General features: G+C 41.5%; 1 protein-coding gene across 1 annotated transcript; it reads left to right on the top strand.

Moving 5' to 3' along the window:
• Nucleotides 1-801: 801 nt before the first annotated feature.
• Nucleotides 802-23,511, top strand: mical3b (microtubule associated monooxygenase, calponin and LIM domain containing 3b; the record flags this gene model as incomplete). Its single annotated transcript, XM_084049521.1, has 29 exons — nt 802-844; nt 2,243-2,579; nt 3,154-3,361; nt 4,045-4,161; nt 4,300-4,401; nt 4,584-4,739; nt 4,931-5,031; nt 5,359-5,616; nt 6,050-6,165; nt 6,351-6,477; nt 6,984-7,077; nt 7,212-7,359; nt 7,472-7,668; nt 7,777-7,865; nt 8,020-8,085; nt 8,784-8,957; nt 10,643-10,826; nt 14,531-14,643; nt 15,283-15,361; nt 16,083-16,281; nt 16,763-16,965; nt 17,654-18,838; nt 18,981-19,075; nt 20,139-20,381; nt 20,687-20,780; nt 20,915-20,965; nt 22,370-22,469; nt 22,601-22,674; nt 23,327-23,511. Exons 2-29 carry the CDS (start codon nt 2,316-2,318, stop codon nt 23,509-23,511), a joined length of 5,022 nt encoding a protein of 1,673 aa, XP_083905647.1. The 5' UTR covers nt 802-844; nt 2,243-2,315.
• Nucleotides 23,512-24,875: the final 1,364 nt, after the last annotated feature.

Genomic DNA, 24,875 nt, shown 5'->3' on the forward strand with positions numbered 1-24,875 from the left:
TGGGTGTGTGTGTGTAAGGTAACAGTAGTATGCTTTCCACAAAGCCGGGGTGTGTATGATCTTATATTGGACTGTAAGACTTTTGCTGTCCCCATGCACTGTAAGAGCGTAATCCAATGATTATATTCCAAGTACTTACAGTACAGGCATAGCATATCAAATTTAATTCTACACAATCAGGGCCAGCTATAGGGTGGACATTGGCTCCAGCTAAATGTTTATCACTTGTACTTGTATCTGGTACAAACCAGCTAAGAAACAGTCTAGACTCCACATAAATGAAAGTGGTTGGTGATGTTGGGAATCGCCCTCGTGGAACAGTGAATGACACAATTGGTGTCCTTCCCAGTTAGTATTCTATCAGAATGCAGTATTGACTGTTATGACAAATAGTACTATTTATAGCAATATTTGTCTCTCTCTGCCTCAGTTTCTTAGAGTTAAAGATCTCTCCCTTCCTGATCCTTGTCTCTAAGCTTTTTAGATCCTGTCTCGTCAGGACCTGTAAGATTAGAGTTCATGTGTAGGTGCCTCCCTATGCAAGTTACTATGTGGGAGGAGTTTATGCTTGCCAGTCGAGTCCCCTCCCCTAAACACACAGTAGTGTGAGTGTGTGTCTGTGTGTAAGGTCATCATAGACTAGAGGCCTAATGCCCAATGCAGGACCAATCAAAGAATATGAAATTTGTGAAGGTTGTCTAGAGCCTGTAGTGCAGGTATGAAGTTAGCTGTGGAGTACATTTGTTGTAACTGAAGTTTGACTTGGACTTGTAGGCTACCTGTCAACCTGGCACCATAAACTGTATACTGTATGTCTATGAGACAGACAACAACTGAGTAAATGGTGAGTACAATATTAAACGACCTTTTTAACATTTTAATTTCCTTTGACTACTACAACTACAGTGAATTGTATGTGCATTTTTTTTTTTGCGAATACTAAATCCTGCCCTTTTATGAGAAACCATCATCTAAGCTATGGCAGTCCTCCTGGCTTTGTCTGTTAAAAGATAGTTCTGTATTTTGTTAGTTTTAGTAGTGATTTGGGCTTGCCACAATCCCAATCTCTTAGCATGATCTTGTTAATTGTGGACTATGAGGTAATATAAGCATTGTTTAATGAAACTTTGAATCAATTGTGTATGTGTGTGCCCAGTCACTCTTTGTCTTGGTGCTTGGTGCGGATGGGTCTGCGATGTGAAAAGGGTCATTATGCTCCCACTGTGTTGTAAACAAAAACACTCACACATGTATACTCATTCATACACCCTCTTATTGTTTTACCCTGATGCCCACGCTTGTGCACGCAAATGGACACAATTCCAGCAACTATTTAGTTTTGTGATTGGAAAACAATAGAATAGATTGATTAAAAGTTCTATTTGGGGTTTGGCATGGCACTTAAAAGACCTTGGCCAATAGTAGGTCATTTTCACCCTGTAGAGTCTTATCTGTATTTGACGTTGGTACAGACTGAGCAATATCCAACTATTGCATCTTCAATTATTTTTATTTCTATAGTGTTATTTCTATATGTCGCTGTTAGTTCAATCCCCACAGCAGCTTGTATCTTAATTTTACAGAATAAAAAAGACAAACTATGCTTGTAAACAAGTAACCAGGGAACTACTGTACATTGAAACCCCCGTTGAGATTTAAAAGATAATGAGCACAGAGAGGATCATTCTATTATTAAAGATAGAGTAAGTGATATTCCTTTGTTAAAATAAGTGTTAAATAACGACATTCTGCTAGTAATCATCACTGCCAGACAGTGTTTGTTCAGTAACATGGGTATCCCTTTCTCTCCTGCTCTTTAATAAACAGAAAAGGCATTTTGTTGGGATACCAATTGGAAAATTATAAAATTGAAGCTGGTAAATGGGTACTCTATCCTGATTTGTTGAACATTTGCCACCCACCTGAAAATATATTTTCTGTTTATTAAAGAGGAGGGGGGGGTATTGATCGGAATATAGCACTATTAAGGTCTTTTGTTTTGTTTGGTCAAAATATTTTGTAATAATTTCCCGAGTCAAAACATCTTTTGACCAAAGAATATTACTTACCCTACCTTTTTAAGACAGTCAGGCACAATGTCATAAGATTGAGATAGTTATTAAAGGGAATTGTGTAACAAGGTTAACTGGAAAATATACTTCTTTATAAACACCACGTTAAAATGCAGTAAAAGTGTGAGTTTGATTATCTGTTTTAATGTACTGTTATAATTTCCCTGAAGCCGAGCTGGAGTCAGATACTGACATCATCAACAGGAGACACCCTGCCCTGGGTGTCCTGGCTCTGGGGTTGCCATGGGAGATGGGGTGGACTCAGAGAGCCAAGCCCAAGAACTGTTTGATGGCTTTGTCCAGGCGACAACCTGTAGGGCCACACTCCGTGCCTTCAGTCAGCTATGTGAACATCTCCAGCTCACACATAATAGACCCCCTGAGCAGCCTCTGTACCACACAATCAAAGAACGTCTTAACTATTGGAAGGCCAGTGGCCTATGGGCCAAACTGGACAAGAGGGCTGCACATCGAGAGTATAGGGGCCATGCCTGCGCAAACACTACAGTAAGCCTTCTCTGCTGCTTTAAAAAAAAAACGTATGCCTATTTTGTGAAGAACAAAAGAATGCTATTGATATTGCTGTGCTATGGTACACGGTAAAACCTCAGTTAACACTAATGATTTTACTGTGTACCCAGTGTGAGTTCCCATGCTGAGTATGCTCCGTATGTCAGAGGTCTTCAACAGGGGGTCCGGGATCCCTAGGGGGTCCTCAGAGTTACTACAGGGGGTCCGCCAAATCTTTGTGTGGTGGGGAACATTAGCACGAGGCGTTGTGAGCTTGTAGATCAGCTGTTTTCAGAGAGTCGGAGTGGAGGGGAAAAGAGCAGACCAAGTACAGACCCAGAAAATACACATACGCATGAATCCAACTATCTATTAAATCTAATATGAAATTTGCAACACAGTTTTATACAATATGTAATGGGGGTCCCTGCTTCATCTATCTCTCAGCTAAGGGGTCCTTGGGCTGAAAAACGTTGAAGTCCCGACCCTGTCCTGTTACTAATTGAATGCTGATCCAGTGTAAACAGTACATTTTTGCTGACATCAGCTCTGTCTCCTCCTCTCCTCTAAGTGTGTGATCATTGGAGCAGGCCCATGTGGCCTGCGGACAGCAGTGGAGCTAGGCTTCATGGGGGCTCGGGTGGTGCTGCTGGAGAAGAGGGATGCCTTCTCCAGGAACAATGTCCTCCACCTCTGGCCCTTCACCATCCATGACCTGAGGGGTCTCGGGGCTAAGAAGTTCTATGGGAAATTCTGCGCAGGATCCATTGACCATATCAGTGAGTTGTTACAATCACTAAAAGCCTTTTATTGCGTGTATGGACATCATAGGAGTCATATAGGACACTTCGATACGAAACCAAAAGAGTCAGGGATTGAACTGGGAACCTTCCAATTCCAAAACGGCCACTCAACCTCCTGAGCCACAGCCTCCTCAATAATTACTTATTGAATGAGAAGCGTTCTCAAAATAGTCATTGATTTTAGTATCTATTTTTTTTTTAAAACCTTATCGAAATAACGAGTTAGTATCTCAAAATAATGAGTTAGTAAATCAAAGGAATGACTTAGTATAATGAGAATTGTCCTCAAAATAATGACTTAGTAGTACAGGTATCTCAAAGTAAGTTCTCAAAATGACTTCGTATCTCCAAATTAGTTTGGGATACGAGGGGTTCAAGTCCCACTTGGAGTCTTAAGGCTAAAATGTGTACAGTATGTTAAAAACTTCAGATGAACTGACCACTAATTGCTACACCTTAAGACAGGATATTTTCTTTTATCACATTGGTGGAAATGGGCCTACCCCTGGTTTACCTACACCATCCATCGCCCGGAATTAATTGCCTTTGTGTGTGAAATGTGCTATACAAATGCATTAAATGTATATAAGGCAAATGTTGCCTTGCCTTACCCCTTCCACCTTTAACAGCCCTATCTTTAACTCTGTCCATTTCTGCAGGTATCCGCCAGCTTCAGCTGGTGCTATTGAAGGTGGCTTTGTTGTTAGGGGTGGAAGTCCATGTCAATGTGGAATTCAAGGAACTGCTGGAGCCACCTGAACACCAGGAACACAGAAGTAAGACTAATTATTTGTGTTAATTCATGACAGACCAACTGCTTATATATATATATATATATATATATATATATATATATATATATAATGAATAAATATTTATATATTATGAATAAATATATATATATACTCACTCAGAGGTGGGATGGAGAATATTGGTGCATCCTAAGTCCCATCCTGTCAGCCAGCTGGAGTTTGATGTCATCATTGGAGCTGATGGAAGACGGAACACACTGCCTGGTACATATTAAAACCATAGCATCTCATCACTGCACACAGTGTAATGGCCAATAAAACAATACAGTATATGTTATGGTGAAATTCATACAAATTATTCAAAAATAACAAACCTTAAAGTGATATCACTGGTAAAGGCTTCAGAATAGATAATGCATTGACTTCCCCATTGTTTATCATATAAGGTTTCAGACGCAAGGAATTTAGAGGGAAGCTGGCCATTGCCATCACAGCTAACTTCAAAAACAGGAACACCACTGCTGAGGCCAAGGTAGAGGAGATCAGTGGAGTGGCATTTATCTTCAATCAGAGGTTCTTCCAGGAACTGCGGCAAGATACCGGTCAGACCTTTTGCTATAAAAAATTGATTTATTCAAAAGTAGCTTTTTAAATGAATGTGAGTAATTGAATTGAGCTGACTGATTCATAATTAAGTAGTTACTGTGTTATGATACAAAGTAAAACATTTGGTCAACAACTGTGCCTGAGAATAATGGTGATATCCTTTTATATTTATATCTGTCTCCTACAGGAGTTGACCTAGAAAACATAGTGTACTATAAGGATGACACTCACTATTTTGTAATGACGGCCAAGAAACACAGCCTCCTGGAGAAGGGAGTCATTCTACAGGTAAGAAAAACAACCATAGAAGCCAGAATAAACTGGTACAACTGTACATAATGTAGGTCAGTACTCTTGGACTATATTATGACATGCAACTATTGATTATTTTCTTTACTTTTTCAGTACTTTTTTGTATTTTTTATATCTGCAATGATTTTTTTATAATCGACTAAATTGATTAGTCTGATTTATCACTTAAGCCCTATTTCATTCTTCACTGTACAATGGTGTAGATTGTATTTAGATTGATTATTTGTATAGTCAATTAAATCCATTAGGTTTATTAACTGTTGTACCACTAATGACATGTACTGTATATACTACTTTCATCAGGATTATGTGGACACAGAGCTGCTCCTCTCACGCGAGAACGTGGACCAGAATGCACTGCAAGCATATGCCCGAGAGGCAGCAGATTTCTCTACCAATCGTCAGCTGCCATCGTTGGATTTTGCCATGAACCACTATGGGCAGCCAGACGTAGCAATGTTTGACTTTACCTGTATGTACGCCTCCGAGAACGCTGCCCTGGTCCGCCAGAGACAAGGACACCAGCTGTTGACCACACTGGTGGGAGACAGTCTGCTAGAAGTAAGGAACAGTGTGGATATAGAGGCAAAGTAGAGGAAGAGATTGGTTGAAATGTATTTGTGTGTGTGTGTGTGTGTGTGTGTGTGTGTGTGTGTGTGTGTGTGTGTGTGTGTGTGTGTGTGTGTGTGTGTGTGTGTGTGTGTGTGTGTGTGTGTGTGTGTGTGTGTGTGTGTGTGTGTGTGTGTGTGTGTGTGTGTGCGTATCTGTCTGTCTGGGGCCCCACAACACTAGGCTCTAAAATTAATGATATGAGTGGTCTCCAGTGATTTGTAATTCGGACATCATTGCAATTACCTCTCTCTGTCAGGAGAGGGAGACAACGGGCATAAAACGTAAGGATTGTAGCTTTAACTGCAATTAAAGTGTCTTCCATGGGAAATAATAGTTTACAGGCAGACCAATGGGTCATGATTGTTTGTTTGTCTCGTTGCAGCCGTTTTGGCCTATGGGAACGGGTATAGCAAGAGGCTTCTTGACAGCTCTGGACACAGCGTGGATGATTCGCAGCTGGGCACAAGGCAATGACCCACTGGATGTATTGGCTGAAAGGTGAAAACACACCCTGACACAACTGCTATTGCTACACACAGGCATCCAAGGTCTGCAAATGACTTTATCCATTTACTTAGTCGCCGACTAGATAATCGTTCACTCTCTCTCTCTCTCTCTCTCTCTCTCTCTCTCTCTCTTCTCCTGCTTTGTCCTCTGTCTCCTGTTGTCTCTCTGTCGTTCAGGGAGAGTCTGTATCGCCTACTTCCTCAGACCACTCCAGAGAACATTAATAAGAACATCTGTCTGTACACTGTGGATCCAGCTACACGTTACCCTAACATCAACCTTTTGCTCCTCACTCCAGCTCAGGTCCACACACAAACCACACGCATGCATGCACAGCTCTCATGCTTAACAAAGTTAAAGGCCCTGTCCAGTGACCCCACAGTTAATATCAAATGAAAGCATTCAAACAAGCTTTTGTCAAATTTAACCACTTGAACCCTAGAGTCCCTATTCTGGAGTGAACATTTGTTGAAATAATAATAATAACCAATATATGTAGATTGGTTATTATCGGATAATCAGTGTAGAGCGAAAACAGGAGGGTCCCTAATATAGAGCCCTGGGTGACTCTGGTCAATTAAGTATATAGGGTTTAAGTGGTTAAACGTGATGACAATGTCTTTTCCAAACTAAGAAACTGTATTTAAAAAAAAAGAGAGAAAAGAAAATCATATGAAAATACTTTGCTAAGGCAAATTGTTAGAACACAAAAAACAAAAACAAAAACATGACATTGTTGGAAGGGGGAATAATTTTTTCATAGATCAGAATTAAAATATAATCACAGTTAATCGTGAAAATCTCTGTAGGTCAGTCACCTGGTGCACACAGGAAAGGAGACAGCGTTGGATGCGGATTTAGGGTCTCTCATCCGTTCCCCCTCACTCAGACTACTCAGACAGGGTAAGTAAACTCCTAACTGGTTTACCTACACCATCCATCGCCCGGAATGCTGTAACCACTGACCAGTGCAGTTAACTGGTATGACAGACTGGTGTGATGAACAGTGTCGTGTCTTGTTCTGCTCTGTCTGCTAGAATCCTTCTCTCGCTCCAGTAAGCTTTTGAACTGGTGCCAGGAGCAGACACAGGGCTATCGTGGTGTTGCTGTTAGTGACCTGACCACCTCCTGGAAAAGTGGCCTAGCCCTATGTGCCCTTATCCACCACTACCGATCAGATCTCATGTAAGCCTCATGGCGGAATAGTGTGTGTGTGTGTGTGTGTGTGTGTGTGTGTGTGTGTGTGTGTGTGTGCATACACTGCAGTTATATATGTAATCATGCCTCTCTCCAAAAGTGACTTTGACTCCCTTGACGAGGCTGAGATGGAGCATAACATTGGGCTGGGGTTCGACGTGGCAGAGCAGGAGTTTGGGATCTCGCCTGTGATGACAGTGGAGGAGATGTCTGCTGTGGGGGAGCCGGACTCTCTCTCCATGGTCCTGTACCTCACTCAGTTCTACCAACTCCTCAAGGACACGGTGCCATCTAGTGGTGAGACACTGAAGGAGAATAAGGGGAGAGTGCCTTCTCCAGCATTTCAATAACAGGTTTATGATGAATTATATTTCCCCTTTTGACCTCTGTTTTTCCTTTCCCCAGGGTCTCTGTCTCAGAGTGCAGACCTGAGAGCCGCACTGAACGCCCCCACCTCCCTCCTCAGTAGGCTGGGCCACAAACGCTATCCCAAGGTGATTGCATCTGAGTATTTTCGTGTGTGTGTGTGTGTGTGTGTGTGTGTGTGTGTGTGTGTGTGTGTGTGTGTGTGTGTGTGTGTGTGTGTGTGTGTGTGTGTGTGTGTGTGTGCCAAAGTTAGATTTAACTCTAACTATTCCCCAACTGTAGGAACAGAAAGATGCATTGGGGAAAAGGAGAAAGACAAGTCAACCGTGCCTTGAAGATGAGCAGGAGGTGAGTGAAAGAGAGAGACCTGCTCAAAATGTTGTAATGCTGCAAACATGTGAAATACAAATGAACGGTGTGGGGGCCATGCATTGAAATAACATTACATAATAAAGTATATCGCTTTCATAAGTAACAAAGTAATGTAATGTGTTTATTTTATTTTGTTGTATTATTACAGATACCTTTTCAGGTTTTAGTAATGTTATTGTTGTTTTAAGTTTCTAATACATTTTTGAATACTGATGACATAGTAGCTTGTCATCTATTACATTTTCAAAGTATACCCTGCGATTATAGAGGGTGCTGCAACTTCTTCTTTGTTTCATCATGACATTGAAATCTTAGTTTTAATTCTGACTTCCGATTATTGTGACATTCCTCTATATTTCATTTAGGCCACTTTCTTCAACTTAATATTTATACCTAGCTATATATGCAAAAGCAATATAGCGCATTACTTGGCACAGAAAGTAACATTGTAACATGCCTTATTACTTTTGATCGAAAGTAATATATATGTACAGTAAGTAATACATTACGTTTTGACAGAAATGTCCCCAACATTGGAAATAAATGGCATACAAATTATCTGGTCTGTAGAACTTGAATCTCTGGAAATATACATTAGTACAGTAAGTGGTGTTTACGTAAAAGTAATTACAACTAAAATCCTCATGACTGACTTTATATTTAAACATTTTCAGCAAGAGGTTAACAGTAATAGACAAGACAACCAGTCTATTGAGGAGGATTTAGTGGGTGGATCCAGCGGCCCCAGAGTGCGTCTGATGGCCAATCAGCTCCAAGCCAAATTAAACGAGGGTGTTTCCCCCTGTCCAAGCCCCTCCTCATCAGCTTCAGCAGTGCTACGCAGAAAGGTGAGAGATGTAATCCTGCTAAGATGTATGTGCCATTTAATTCTTTCCATTTGTTCACAAATTGATATCTAAATTTTGCTAATACATTTTCACACAGCCAAAATAACTTATGTAACAGTTCATATACTACGAAAGTCCAAAAGTCATTATATTCACACAGTGGCCATTTTGCTCTTACATCATACTCGGGTGGTGAGAAACCCCATCCCGACATGTGAATATAGTCAACACTTCTAAGGCCATTGATCTCAATTTCTCTTATTTGAAAAAAAAAACTCTGACTGCTCTCTGGGGACGTCTCCCTCAGAAAAAGCTCACCCTGCAGAAGGAACAGAGGACACTGTAGTAGAGGGGGGCAGGTATGCCAACCCAGCGGACTCTGTGTAGTGTAGTTGCATAGGTGAGCCAGAACACAGGGACATTTTTATGGCTCGCAAGCATGGCCAAAAATCGAATAATTTCTATAAATAAATAGAAAGCGTTTAAGAAGTAGCGTGGTGTTGCAAGCTGGTAGATCTGCTATTTTCACTAGCTGGGCAAACATCTGATTTCTCTTTTGGGCCTTCAGCTAAAAAGTTTGGGAACCACTGATCTAATAGACTGGGCCTCTGTAAATAAATGTGTCCCGTTCGTCGTCCTTTTTTACCTGGTTCATCTATCAGGAAGAAAAGACGTTTCATCTTTAATCCAGTTATTAACTGGAGCACAAATAACTAGTACGTTCCAGTTCACTGTTGAGCTTACTTGAATAAAAGTTTTGAGTTACCTATCATTGTCTTTGGCAAGGGATAACGGCTATTTAAAACACTGGTGCGATTCAGCTTGATGACTCGGGTTGTGCCTTCAAGCCATATTCACAGCCTTTGATTTGTGTGAACATAGAATGTAGGCTACCATTAACGGGAGCTAAATGTGATTTGTACAGGGTGTCTTAACTCCACAGGGCATAGGGCATGTGACAATGCAGCAGTTGGAAAAAGCCCCTCTAATGACCCAAATGAATAGTTTCTATTGATTTTCAGAACATGCTGTGTACTACATTTGCTTTGGGGTTAACAATAAGAAAGTGGAAAGTGTAAAATGTTGCTATTTGAAGAATTTGGATCTGGAGGTAATAAAACAAACTGCTCAGTGAAGTGTGTTTGCAACTGTGTCTGTGGCAATTTTAGGTCACCGTCGGTTTTGTGTGTGCATGCGTGCTTAGCGCTGTCTATATCAATGCACTGGATTTGCACTGCATCAATGCTACTTGTCTATTATTCCACTATATTAGACCTGTCTTTCTGTCTGTCTGTCTGTCTGCCTGTCTGCCTATCCGTCCATGTGCCGTCAGCCTCACCCGTGGTGTGTCACAGTCATTGCTTCTGCCGCTCAAATATTCATCTGCCACTCCCTTTTCCCCAGTGTCTTTTTAGCGTTTTACAAATATTTGTATGAACAGAATGAAATGTTTTATGGTCACGATTCACCAGGAGCCTGGTTGGCTTGATTCCAGGCTTAAACCCCTTATTATAAGGATTTTCCGAAACGTCTTCGTATGGAGTAATGAACAGGATTTCTATCTGTGGAAACTGTACCGGTGGGAAAAACGCTAATACGCTTCATACACTGTACGTTGTCCGTCAAAATGTTATCTCCTTTACATTTTTCTGTTTTTGTACCTTTTACCTTCTGTCTGCAACTAGGCCATTCGGTCGATGATCGCGGGGTCGGTCGGTGCCAGCGATGTGTGTTTCTTCTGCAAGAAGCGTGTGTATGTGATGGAGAGGTTGAGTGCAGAGGGCCTGTTCTTCCACCGTAGCTGCTTCCAGTGTGACTACTGCGGCAGCACCCTCCGCCTGGCCTCCTACGCCTACGATGGCCACAGTGGTGAGCAGCACTCAGGGAGGGAAAAGAGATGGAGGGATCAGAGGGACTGGTACTAGCAAGGGAAGTCGTTTTGCAGGCAAAGTGATGAGTGGGAAAAAAGTGCGCTGCCTCAAAAGAAAAGTGATGAATGAGTTTAAAATGTAAACTGAAATGTCAGTTAACATTGTGTCTATTTGAATTTCTAATCCAAAACAATACGGTCGTAGACGATCAATAAAAGAAGATATGCTTATAGAAAAAACGTACACACACAAACATTTTGGCTTCTCAGTGGTATTTTTGGATGGTTGAGCACCACTGCTATACAAATAACCTGTTGGGAGGGGCATTGGCCAACCCAAAATCTCCCCCATTATCCTGTAGTGTGAGCCCAGTTTTAGTGTAGAATAGATCAATGCATCTTGCCTAAAGAACTCTGTTATAGGACCCCAAACTCACTTTAAACGATGTACAGTATAGACACACAGAAGTCTCCTTGTCTGTTTAACTTGCGGTTACATTCATGTGATTAAAACAAAAATGTGTTTATTTATTTATATTTATTAACGGTACTAAACAAGAAAAGGATAGAAACAAGTGATCTTTATTTCTTTATTTCATATCCAAACTGTGTTTGCACTAAACAGTCCAAACACAAGTTTCAAGCCTAGGGACTTTTTCAAGACAGTAAAGAACCACATGACACACAGGATATAGACTGTATGGCATTTGCGACATACTAGCGTCATGTCCAGGGGGTGTACTTAATACTGTACTTATACTGTACATCAATCTGCCTCACGCTACGCAAACGGGAGATACGCTCCTGCCCTATGGGCCTCATGGCTCGGCAATGCTTACTTATACGAGGCATTGGAGCATACATACAGTAGATAGTACAGTAGGACGTCTCATAGAGGTAATTAGTGCTGGTTCTCCATCCATAATTCCATAAACTTGTGACCTGAGGTAAAAGTTGTAATACAAGCAAGGCACTAATTACTATAAATGTGACAATCTCTGTTTGTCTGTCAGTCTGTAGTTTACGTATCTCGAGACTCCAAACTCGGGTAGCGTGTTGTAGACGACCCAAGAGAGTCCAATGCTCGTATATGGAGATCCGGTTGTCCAGAACCACCATTCCGACTATATGGGCATGGGCATACCATATAGGGGCATATATTGATTCAATTCAATTTTCAATCAAATTGCAACAGAATGTTCCAGCAAAAATATATATATATATATATTATTAAAAATAAATTAGCAACTGATGCAGCAGAAGGCTTACCGAAGTATATACAGTAGTGCAGTACATGGTGCAGATACTGCAGCAATAAATATTATGTGGTGTCTTTATGACAATTCTGAGCTAGATATAATCCAAAATATACAATTTGTGCAGAGATGTGAAAAGAGATTGTCCAAATAAAACAGTGTGTGCTCTGTTGGTGAGTGGGTATTTACAGGTTAACAACAGTCGGGTTCTTGTTCAGAGTTCTGAATAGCTTGAGTAAAAAAAACTCTTCTCTCTGTAGTGGCTTTGTGGCAGCGCAGGCGTTTGTCTGACCACAGCAGCACAAACAGTCGATTCAGGACTGTTTGGAAAAGTCTGGAATTTATGAATTACTGTTTTCTACACCTGGAGAAGTATACATTTATAATATATAAAAGTCTTGAAATAGTCTGGAAGACATACAGTAGTGAAACCTGGATTGGTCGGAGAGGCTTATTGTCGGTACCAGCCGAGAACATGGGAGTCTATCCCTGTTTCAATACGCAGCTGGACCCCTAGGAGATTGTTGAGATGGAGCACAGTCAGTTCCCAGTGCTTACCGCACGTCTTGCCGCACCCAAGCCATGCACAACCTTTTTACCTTTGAAAATGTTGTGGTTTTTTTGTACTATCAAATTGGTTTTTAAATGCTTACATAATCATGTTTCACCTCTGTTTTCTGGACTGGTTGATAGGCGTCAGAGCTCTGGTAGAGCAACCACACGAGCATCAACTCATGGTGATTGTATTGTACCTAAAAGCAAAAACACCTTCGGGCAGTCTGCCTTCTCAGTAAAGGGGGTAAACCTCTGGAACTCTTTGCCTACGGTTCTAAAACTAGAGACGGATGGTAATATGTTTAACAGAGAACTCAAATTATGGTTGAAATCAAATCAAATATGCTCACACGTTTAGTTGCTGATTGGTTATCTGAATGATTATGTCTTCTTTTGTTTGGTTAATGTATTGGGTCTAAATATTGATTTTGATGATGCTAATTATTAGTGCACGTATGTATGTGTGCATGTGTATATGTATGTGTATGTGCATGTGCATGTGTATGTATATATGTATATACATGTATAGATAGATATATATATATTATTATTTTTTTGTACTTGATTGGGTTTTAGATTGGTATTACTGTATTTTAGAAAAGCTTCCTGTGGACAGGTGTTGAAAATTAGCACTCGTGCTATATACACTGTAAACAATGCATCTGGTTTTGTCCAATGTAATTGTGATGTCCATATCAAATAAATAAAACATAACATAACATGCTACTCATACACATGGCGGTGCCTGGGATCAAACCCAGAAGAGAGCTCCTACCGACTGAGCAACCCGGACACATCTCCCGACCCCAAGTCAAACACTAAAGTGATGAAATTGACGTTGCCAGTATGCGAGAGGCGTTATTGGTCAACCATCTGCAGGGCAAAAAAACAGGTCTCAATGCCAGTGCTTTGAGATCACAGACGGTAATCAAGAGGTTAAAATTCCAGAGGAAATACATACTTCAATACACCCATGAAAACTACAAAAAGTAAATTAAAAATAATACTTCTTAATAATTTTCCGCCACCTTTCAAGAAACCACATAAGCACAGCCTGATCAAGATGCTGTCACTCTTGATTTCACACTGCTTACAGGGTCAGTGCCATGATCATTCCCATGTCTCCAGTGCATGTTGTCATCTGACTTGAATCTGTGTACGTAGACGCGCGCATTGGGTGTCTTGAAGCTCACTCTGAATAAGGCCTCAGTATGCATGTGGCAACATTAAATCACTTTGTGTCTTCACCGTTGGCGCCCTGGGCCTTGCCAGGAGGGCTGTTTTGTGGTTATTTATCTGATTGTGTGTGTGTGTGTGTGTGTGTGTGTGTGTGTGCGCAGACTGCACCACAAGGGATGTTTTGTTGTGTATAGCTGATGGTTTGAGGGAGGTACCAATACAAAAGTGAGGTTTTGTCTTTTATTCAAACTCGGAAGCCAATCAGAAGTGAGCTGTCACATGATAGGCGTTTAAACTTGAGGCGGGTGGCTGTGTATCAATGTTGGTACATATATATATTTACTACTGTAGCTGTTTTGGGTAGCTTTTCCGCTAGTTCTGCAAGAACCAGTGTTCTCACTTCACCTGTACTGCTGTAGACCTGTTCCATTCCCCATGGAGGCTTCAGACTGTAAGATATATTAATTTCCCATCATCTGAACACAGTGATTCATTTATTTTCTGTGAACACTGTCATCTTTGTTGAGACATCTAGCTGTGGGAATATGACCTGGGCTATATTTGGGTCTGCGTGATATTGTTGATACTTTTCATTTTAGGTCAGAGAAATGGCATGTTTTGTACTCTCTGATACTGAATGTATTTCTAAAACGCATGCCTGTTGTTTGTTTACGGTGTGGTTCTAAATCTGTGATTGTTTACATTTTATGTAGGGAGGTTCTACTGTTTGCAGCACTACGACCTGAGGTTGAGTGGTATGACCCAGAGGAAGAGACCTGCCACCAGTATCTCTTCTGACCCAACCTTCTCTCATCGCTCCTCAGTAGTAAGAACATTTTTGTTTACTTTAAAATTCAGGTTTGAGTGCTTGTTTTTTGGCCTAATGATTTATTATAATGTATTGCAGTGGTTCTCAAACATTTTCATGTCCCCCAATATATACTGTATATATATTTGGCTGCAGACCCCCATCTGAAAGGATTTTGTGCCAGGGATCCCTATTAGAGAACACATAGAGCTTTCGCAGCTTAACCAGGAAGTGAGACAGGGGACCTTAGGATAGAGCTAAACCTGTTTATGCCTGATTAAATTATGATTTTGTAGAAATTGTTGACAACGATCTTGGACACAACTTTAAAGGGAAAAAACGGGGGAAAGTTGATATTAGTAGTACCTTCTTACACCTATGTTATCAATACTTATGGTTAGTATTTCTGATGCTTTTCACAAAAAATGTTTGAAGTTGTGAATCCTACAAGGTTCAGGAGACAAGGGTGTATTCTGGCAGAGTGCAAGTTTAGATGTAAAAATATATTTAAAAGAATATTTTCACCCAACTTTCTTTTTAATTAGCGTGTTAATAAATAGATAATAATAAATGTTTTGGTAGGACATGGTTTGTCCCAAATAATGGAGCCCTGAATTTCTCTATTATATCTATAATCATATGTGTGATTGTTTCTAGGTATCCCTGAGTTCAGTGCCCACTGCCTCGTCCACAGGAACCCTAACCCCTGAAAGTGCTGTGGGCCGTAAAACTTCAGGTGAGACCCTTCTTCCCTACACACACACACACACACACACACACACACACACACACACACACACACACACACACACACACACACACACACACACACACACACAGTGGCGTGCACAGACATTTTGAGGGGCAGGTGCTCAAGTAAATTATACTTTTTTTTGTTTACTTGGTCTGCTCTTTTTTCCCTCTACACCTATACCTCTTTGCCAAAAATAGCCGATCTACAAGCCCACAACGCCTCGCAGCGCGAGGCGTTGTGGGCTTGTAGATCTGCTATTTTTGGCTAAAGTTCTCCTCAGAAAAGGGATTCTAGGTTTCGAGTGGTTATGGTAAAAAGAAAAATCATATCACATAAAGAATTGGCGGACCCCCTGTAGTAACTCTGAGGACCCCCTAGGGGTCCCGGACCCCCTGTTGAAGACCCCTGCCGTAAACTGAAAAAAGAAAAACTTTTTTTTTCTTTTTTTCAAAAGGGCACTTCTGGTCAAGAGGGCAAAGGGCAGGTGCTCTAGCACCACCTAGAGTCTATCTGTGCACGTCCCTGCACACACACACACACACACACACACACACACACACACACACACACACACACACACACACACACACACACACACACATTTATTTATATGCACCCGGGGACGGGTCCTTAAAACAGAACAGTGTGTGTGTGTGCTTGTGTGTGCCTTTGTGTGTGTGCCTGCGTGTACATCTATTCCCAGTGGCTTCACTGATGGAGAGGGAGTCTGGGCTGGCCAAGAGGATGTGGGGCACGCCGGAGCGCATTGAGCTGGAGAACCTCCGACCGAGTCTGGGGGACACCGCGCCTCAATGGGCTAAAGAACCCAAAGAGATCCCAGAGGAGGTCCTGGCCAATTATAACCTCAGTCTACTCGAGAAGAGATGCGCTCAGGGATCCAGGTTGGAGTTCTTTGACACTTTGTCCACTGCAAAAAAACAAACAAACAAACTATACTTAAATGTACTGTACTGCAGTTGTTTTCAAATGGCCAATATGGAAGTCAAAATCAAAACTGTATTCATAGCGAAAATAGCTGATCTACAAGCTTACAATGCATCACATTGTGACACGTTCTGAGCTTGTAGATCTTTAATGACATGCCCAAAATAGGGATGCCAGGTTGAAAGTGGTTCAAATTGATTGTTTTAGGCATAAAATTTGCCTCTGTATTAGGAAATGAAACTGAAAAAAATACTGATTAGTTTATTATGAATATATATATATATATCTCTTTTCCTCATTCTCTTTATCTCCTCCTATTAGGTTATGCTTCTTTCAGTGGGCTCTTCTCGTTCCCCTATTTTCTCTCGCTTTCTTTGTCTCTCTCTGTGTTGCTCTCTCCCTGTCAGCAGTACAGTAAATCCCTCTGTTTTCCAACAGCTCAGAGTCAGAGATGGATGAGGACCTAGCAGAGGGCCAGCGGACCATGATCAGAGAGGAGGCCAAGGCCTCATGGAGACAGGCAGTGGAACGCCATGCTCTGCTGAGAGGGCGAGAGGAAAAAGAAGAGGACGGCGATGATGACGAGGAGGGAGAGGTTGATGAAGAGGAAGAGGAAGAGAATGACTTGGAGTCTAGCGACGGTGAGACAAAGTGTTAATAAAATTGTAAAACGTCTACAGTCGTTTACTGTTGTTTTGGATCCTACCGTAACTTTGCCTTTCCTTCCTTTCTGTGATTCTCTGCATCGCGCAAATCTGTCAATATGTGTGCATCTATCCTCATAGTGCTGCATTCATGCTTGATGATTGATTGTGTGTGTGTGTGTGTGTGTGTGTGTGTGTGTGTGTGTGTGTGTGTGTGTGTGTGTGTGTGTGTGTGTGTGTGTATGTATGTGTGTCTCTCTGTTGGTAGAAGGGGAGTATAGACCCTGGGACATGGAGCGACGTTCAGGCCTGTGGCTCCTACTAGAGGAGGAGACAGGTAGCATAGACACAATGGAGAAAACTAATCATGCTGTGTTTGTATTACCGTGATTCACAGTCATTTAACAAGTTGTAACTTTAAATGTATTTATTTTTGTCTGAACAAATGACTAACAATTGACCAAAGTGACTAATTTTACCCAATTGATGTTCATTTATTTATCTTACCATGCTTCTCTTCCCTCATCTTAACGGTTTTTCAAATTAATACAATGATAGTTTTTTCTTCCCCCTCTACTAAACTTTCTTTCTTTCTTTCTTTCTTTCTTTCTTTCTTCCCTCTCCCTACTAAACTTTTACCCCCTTGCTATCTCCCAACTAAACTATTCGCTCCTATTTCCCTCAGAAGAGGAGTTATCTCAACATCCTCTCTCTACTGAGAAAGGCTCATCGGCCGGGAGAGATGACTTCCCACCCTCCTCACACACTAATTCCCAACCTCCTGAAGAACCACAGGAACCCGATTCCACTACCCCTGACTCTCACACACAGGACACACACAGCAGAGACGGCATCCCCAACATCACCTCTTCCACACTTTCAACACAGAGCGCCACTCCCACTCTGCCCACGCCTGGCACCGACACCCCCTCCGCTTGTTCCTCCACTTCCCCTAACTCCTCCACCACCTCAGGCTGCTCCCCCGGACCAAAGGAGGGTGGCGGCGCGAGGGAGGACAGGGTGAGAGGGAGGAAGTTTCAGAGGAAGGATCGAGATGAGAAAGGGAAAGAGCGAGGGCCTACGGAGAAGTGTGAGGCCAGCAGCAGCTCTGGGGTCGGCCTGAATAGCAGTCCGACCACCTCTGACTCGACCATGATGTCCCCTCCTGGTACGCCAGTCCTGTCCGGACTCCAGTCAGGCAGGAGAAGTGCTGACGGCAGTTTTACCCTCGAACCCGTAACTCTGCAGGGCTGCCCACCTCGCCCTGCATCCATGGTACCAGAAGCGGTAGTGCAGGGGTGCGGAGGACTGGGCAGGGTATCCTTCCTCCATGATGGTGGCGATGCAAGGGATACCTTTAATAACCTCAACCCTGCCCTGTCCACCCTGCAGGTCCTTCAGCATTCAGTACTGCTTCAAGAGAGAAGCGCCAGAGCCGAGAGAGAAAGGGGGAGGATGATGGAGGTGGAGAGGAGGAAGGAGGTTGGGAGGGCTGCATTGGGGGAGGCCTGGGAAGACGTTGGGACTCCTCTGACCACGGAGACTCCGCTGGGAAGGAATAGAGGAGCTCTATCCCTGGATCCCAGGAAGCTCACGGAGAGCCTCCCTCCTGTGCTCCTCACCCCGTTACAGGGGGGCTCCCTCTTCCGCCAACTGAAGGGTCCTAAAGACACTCACCACGTCAGCCAGTGTGAGGCTGAGGTGCGAGGAACAGGTGAGGGAGGAGCCAGGGCCCTCTGGAAGACTGTCTTCTCAGGGAACAAGAAAGACAGGACGAAGAGAGGTGCGACTTCCCTGCCAGGCAAGGCGGCAGACACAATGCCCACTGTGAGGGAGAGGAAGGAGGCAAGCAAATCGAACAGAGCTACAGGTACCAGTCATGCACCACTGCAACTCCTTAACACTCTTTGAAGAAACACACACGCACACACGGCCACTCACACAAACAAAACACTGTGACATCTGTAGTGAAATATGTCTATATTTACAGTATCCTCTCTCTTTCTCTCAAGTTTCCAGGTTAAGGGAGAGTCAGAGTTGCGCAGATGAGTCAGAGCTGGCCGGTTCTACCGTTGTGCAGAGATGCTCTTTGAACCCTAGAACCAATGTAAGACTGCCCAGTACTGTCCCCAGACCAACATGCTACCATAACACCGAATGACTTAAGAAAAATATAACAATTCTGGTCTGAGAAAATGTAATGTCTGTTCTGTCCTTGGGATAAGAATTTAAGTTTTGTGTATTAGAGTCACATGGTCAGACTCAACATCTGAATCACAAGTCAGCATGTTCAGTTTTTTGACAGAATAAAAGTCTCGCAGGCCTGATTAATGGGCTGTAATGGAAGTATGTGGTTGGTCTAAGTAGGTCCGTGGCTGGTCAATTTGTATGTTTGTTTTTTGTTTTTGTCTTAGGAAACAGTCCTTAACTACATTTCAATACTTGTGCCCGAGACATGTCTGGCTGCTGTGACACTAGTTTAATGCCAGAATTGTTAACTCATTTGTAACTAGAAGATCAATAGTTAACTATCCCACTTGATTTTTTTAAAGCTGCGTTTGGAGTTGTTTGACCTGGCATCTGACATTCAGAAAGTTGTAATAAAGGAGGATGAGGAGGTAGAGAACAAGGAGGTAATGGAGGTATAATTAATAGTAGTTAATGAACTCTTTAGTGACTGTAGACACACAATTAACTTTTCCCCTTTAAATTGCACTTTTAGACATACCGGTACAATTGTATCATGTAGTGCTTTCAACTTACACAATGTTCAAGCAAGAGAAGTTATTTTATTTATCATCTAAGGATGAAAACAAGTGTTCATGGAGAATTGTCCTACTACAGTGTTCAATTAATTTAATCTCTAACCTCCCCCCTGTTCTACAGAGTTGACTAATCCCTGTTCTTTGTTTTCCCAAGCCTCCGTATGTGGCTCATGCTCTGGCTTTTAAGCGAGCGTATGCCATTAAGGTAGAGTTAACTCAAATATGCTGGTTCCAACAAGCTTAGGCTGTTTGAGCGTCTATGATGTATTGTATATTCAAATGCAATAGAATTCAAGAATGCATACTATCCTGTGCTGTGGCAGAATCAGATTTTCATATTAACAGTATAAAGTCTTTTTTAAATAAAACGTATTCATGCACGTATTCATTGCTCTGTCCTTGCAGAGGCGGTCTGTAAAGGAGAATACTCCCCCTAAGGAGTCAGGGGTCTCCACGTGTCCTACAGAGGTGTTGAGCGTCATTTTGCGTACGAAGGAGCCATCTGACCTGACTGTGACCGAGACCCTGTTCCAACAGGACCGAGAGGCTGCAGAAGAAGACCTGGATGCCAGAATCACACGTCGGGTGCAGAGAGCTGCACGCAAACAAGCCAAACAAGAACAGCTCAAGAGACTACACAAAGCCCAGGTAACAGGGAGAAAGAGGGAGGGATTGCTCCTTAGAGACAGGCTTGTGCCTGAATGTTATACATCAATGTGTGAAACACAGTCTATACACATGCATGCATGCATACATGCATACATACATACGTACGTACGTACATACATACATACATACATACATACATACATACATACATACATACATACATACATACATACATACATACATACATACATACATACATACATACATACATACATACATACATACATACATACATACATACATACAGGGGAGATAAATAATGTACTGTATGCGGTTATGTTCAGATCATCCAGAGACAGTTGGAGCAGGTGGAGGAGAAACAGAGACAGCTGGAGGAGAGGGGCGTGGCTGTGGAAAAAGCCTTAAGAGGAGAAGCAGGTAAATAAACACACACAGACTAGAGGAGGAGAAAGGAAGACAGTCTGTATTCTGTGTGTGTGTGTGTGTGTGTGTGTGTACGTACACACATGCACACACACATACTTACACGTATTATATCTACTCTCTTACAGACTACTGGGGAGACTCCAATGAAAATCAAGTGTTGGACCTTCATTTGGGTGGTAAGCGCACACATTAACTGTCCCATAACCCCTAAAGTTACCTGGGTTTGCAATGAGTTTCCGGTAAATTCCAGGAAATTGTCCATGCGTTTGAGCTTTGAGCGTCATAAACATGTTTTAGGTTGTTTGCTTAAATATTTAGATTGATATGAATTTGAGCATCCTAAGCCCATTCATCATCAAATTCCACATTAGACCAACATTTTAAACACATCTCTGCTTGTCATTACTGATATTGCCCTTCTAATGAATTAATTTTCGGATTAATTATTTCCACATATTATAATTTTACCCTGTTTGCCTTCCTTTTACTAATACAGGAAGTAGACCCAGGCAGTTTAGTGTTGAATTCGAGGATGTCACTGCACAACCTCTGATGTGGACGTGCATGCAGAAAATAACATTGTAAATGTCTGAGGTTGAATGGGATTTCATTTGATCATGTGATTATGGTTACTTATTGATTTGAGATGGAATAAACAGAATATTAGCAGGCTCACTTGCAGGCTGATCACGCAAGAGCGAGTTAGGAGCAGTCCATGTGGACTTGTGCTAAAAGAAGTTAATTGATTTCAACATTAGAGATTTAAAATGAAATAACTATTAAAAACATATTCATATTCATATGTATTAATTCAATATATATATTCATTAGAAGGACAATATCAGTCATGAGAAGCAAAGACGTATGTTTAGAATGAGTGGAGTATGATGGCCGTTTTCTCAAATTAATATCAAATATCTAAATATTGAAGCAAGCAATCTAAATACTTTCTGGGCTGCACACAAAAGCCTGGCTATGTGGATGAGGAAATCACACATGGGAATACTAGTCAAGTGGCATGCTTTGTTATACATTATACTGTATTATGTGTCATGGAATTTCAGTTGAATTGCAACCTCCATAACATAACACAGATAATTTGCCAGCATTCCATTTTATAGGAATTCATCTGCATGCACAATGCAACACGTGTGCTCTTTTGTCACATGTACAGAATTATTTTTACATTATCCCTGTGCATGTCATCTGAGTCTGATGCCCAAGTTTTGGACAAAAAAAAAAGGCATGGGTTTCCGAGGCTATGGACATTGAGGACGGAGACAAATATTTCAAATTTTACATTTGTTATTTTGTATCTCATTTTATAGATTTTATTTTTGGAGGGGATTATAAGGAATGTTTTAAATGAAAGAATAAAATGTAGTCAACTCGTTTCATTTATTAATTTATTAGAATGTTTGCAATTGTATCTGCTTATGGATATGGTAAGCACAACTATTTGCATTGTCTATTCCTACATATATTACCGTAAACCACCATGTACACCTTTGAATATTCCGAAGGTTTTGCAACCCTACCATCTTCTGCCACGACTCTCACTGTGTTTTTAATCTCTGTAGGGATGGGTAAAATGGATAGCCCTGCCCTGATGCAGCAGTGGTTCCACCTGGTACAACAGAAGAACACACTGGTGCGCTACGAATCTGAGCTCATGATATTGTGAGTACCTGTGACCTTGAATGTCATGTGGATTTGTATATTGCAGTTAATCAAATACTCAATAACTCTTTGACTTGAGAGGTGACCAATATTTTGGATTTGATAACTGTGACTGTCACTTTATCCCTCAGTGCTCGAGAGTTGGAACTTGAAGACAGACAGAGCCGCCTCCAGCAAATGCTGAGGGAGAGGATGGCTGTGGATGGTATGTTAAAAAGAACAGGGAAGCAGTCACTTAAAGCACAATTGTTTGTGTTGTGTTCTTATTGCTATTGCTAAGATTGTGTTCTTATACATCAGATATTGGTAAGATATCTTCAACTTTTAGCACACAAACAAACAAGAAAGAAGATTGTCATTGTATAAAATTACAAACTCAAAAAGTGCCATCGCCATTTCTTACACGCGCAATACCAATGACGCTGATTCATTCTCAGAAACATGCCTACCAGATGTTCTTCCTCGTTCACATTGTATATAATCAACATCAAGTTGACATTTTTATTTCCAAAAAATGCTGTGTCGTGTTGTAATTTTAGACAGAATCACTTTGGTTCTTGTTCATTTGTGTGCCAAAAGTGTGGCTTTGAAACCTGTTCAAGTCAATCTAGAGAGTATTTTGGATAAACTATTTTGAATACAAAGCAGCTATTGAAGCTATCTCGCCAATATTTGGAGTTACATCATGGAAAGGTAACACAACACAATTAATAATTAGAAATTATGTAGTTCCAACTTTCTATTGAAAATCTAATTTTTCAATAACAAGTGACACAGTTGTGCGACAAAGTATGAATCAGGACGTATACAACAATATGTCAGTAAGTGGTTCAGTCTCTCTCTGTGTGTTTGTGCAGACCATCTGAAGCAGGAGACAGAGCTGACAGAGGAGCGCCTGATCCTGGAAGAGATGTTGGAGGTGGTGGAGCAGAGGGATGCCCTGGTTTCCCGGCTGGAGGAGCAGCGACTGCAGGAACATCAGGAGGACAGGGATCTGGAGGCCATCATGCTGTCCCGAGGCCTAGGGCTCCACTGGACCTGAAATGCCCTGACTACTTGCAAAGCCTGCAAACTCTCCCTGAAGCATGACACTGTCATGTTCTTAGTTTACATTGCTTCTCCTCTGAACCTAGCCACACCTTACATCTTCCAATTGCAAATGTGTGATGAACCTAGCCACACACCTTACATCTTCCAATTGCAAATGTGTGACTTTAACCGCTTTCAACCGGGGGCCTATTTCACGAAAGCAGAATTAGGGGTTAAGCCTGGATTTAACACCTATCCTGGCTTAATTTAGCATGAAATGAAATTTGAAAGCTGAATTATCTTGCCAGATTAGTTTAGCCAGAGCACCCAAGTTTATCCATGACTCGATTTCACGAAAGAAAATGTACGCAATCCTACCTTAGTTACCATGGAAATGTTGCTGTGAAGTTAGCCTGGTAGGGACCAGGCTAACAGCCAAGCTTACTTAATCCAGTGCCTTGTTCTTCAAGTTTTTCCGCAGTTAATTCAACACATGTGTTTGTATATGGACTCATTTTAATGACCCTGCATTCAAATAAAATGAAATAATTACAATAAGACATAATCAATTTAATTATATTACTGAAATAGTGTGACCATGAATCATAATTGTTTCACAATGACTCATGTGATATGTCATTGTCACTCTGTTATACAGTAGTTCATATTGTTGTTAGATGTTTGATAATATATTACAGATTTTTTTTATATTATGAAAAATGTCTGACAGACATATCTGTATATATCTATATACACACACACACACACACACACACACACACACACACACACACACACACACACACACACACACACACACACACACACACACACACACACACACACACACACACACACACACACACATGCATCCAACCAATATGTCTGAGTCTGTGCTCAGGAATGTGTCAAATACAAAAAAATCTTCATGAATTCAAGGCTTCATGGAGTGTGTAATTGATAGAAAATAAGTATTTTTTGGGTGAACTATTCTTTTAAGGGTCTTGTTCAGGGACACTTTGACACATTGCTGAGGCCTGGGATCGGACCTGGGATTCATGGCTTGCTAGGCAAGCTCTCTAACCATTCAGCTATGGCCACATCATCAGCATAGATTCTAAGGCAGTTCTACTCTGTAACAGTAAAAGGGTTTAAGGGGAAACCATCAAAATGAGGAATAATATAATAAAAGACTGTCTTGCTAATAAAGCGTCATGTCTCTCATTTTTTACAATGTATTTGATATTACCTTTATATTATTCAATAAATTATGCATTTCATCCTCTATATTGTCCAGCAACCTTTATGATAAAGGCGAAAAAAGATAGTAGACCCGTGGGAGCCAAATTACTCAGATGCCAAGGTCTCTGTGCTGGG

The sequence above is a fragment of the Gymnoscopelus microlampas genome (genome assembly GCF_963454915.1).
Source record: "Gymnoscopelus microlampas genome assembly, chromosome: 23".
In the NCBI taxonomy this organism is placed as follows: domain Eukaryota; kingdom Metazoa; phylum Chordata; class Actinopteri; order Myctophiformes; family Myctophidae; genus Gymnoscopelus; species Gymnoscopelus microlampas.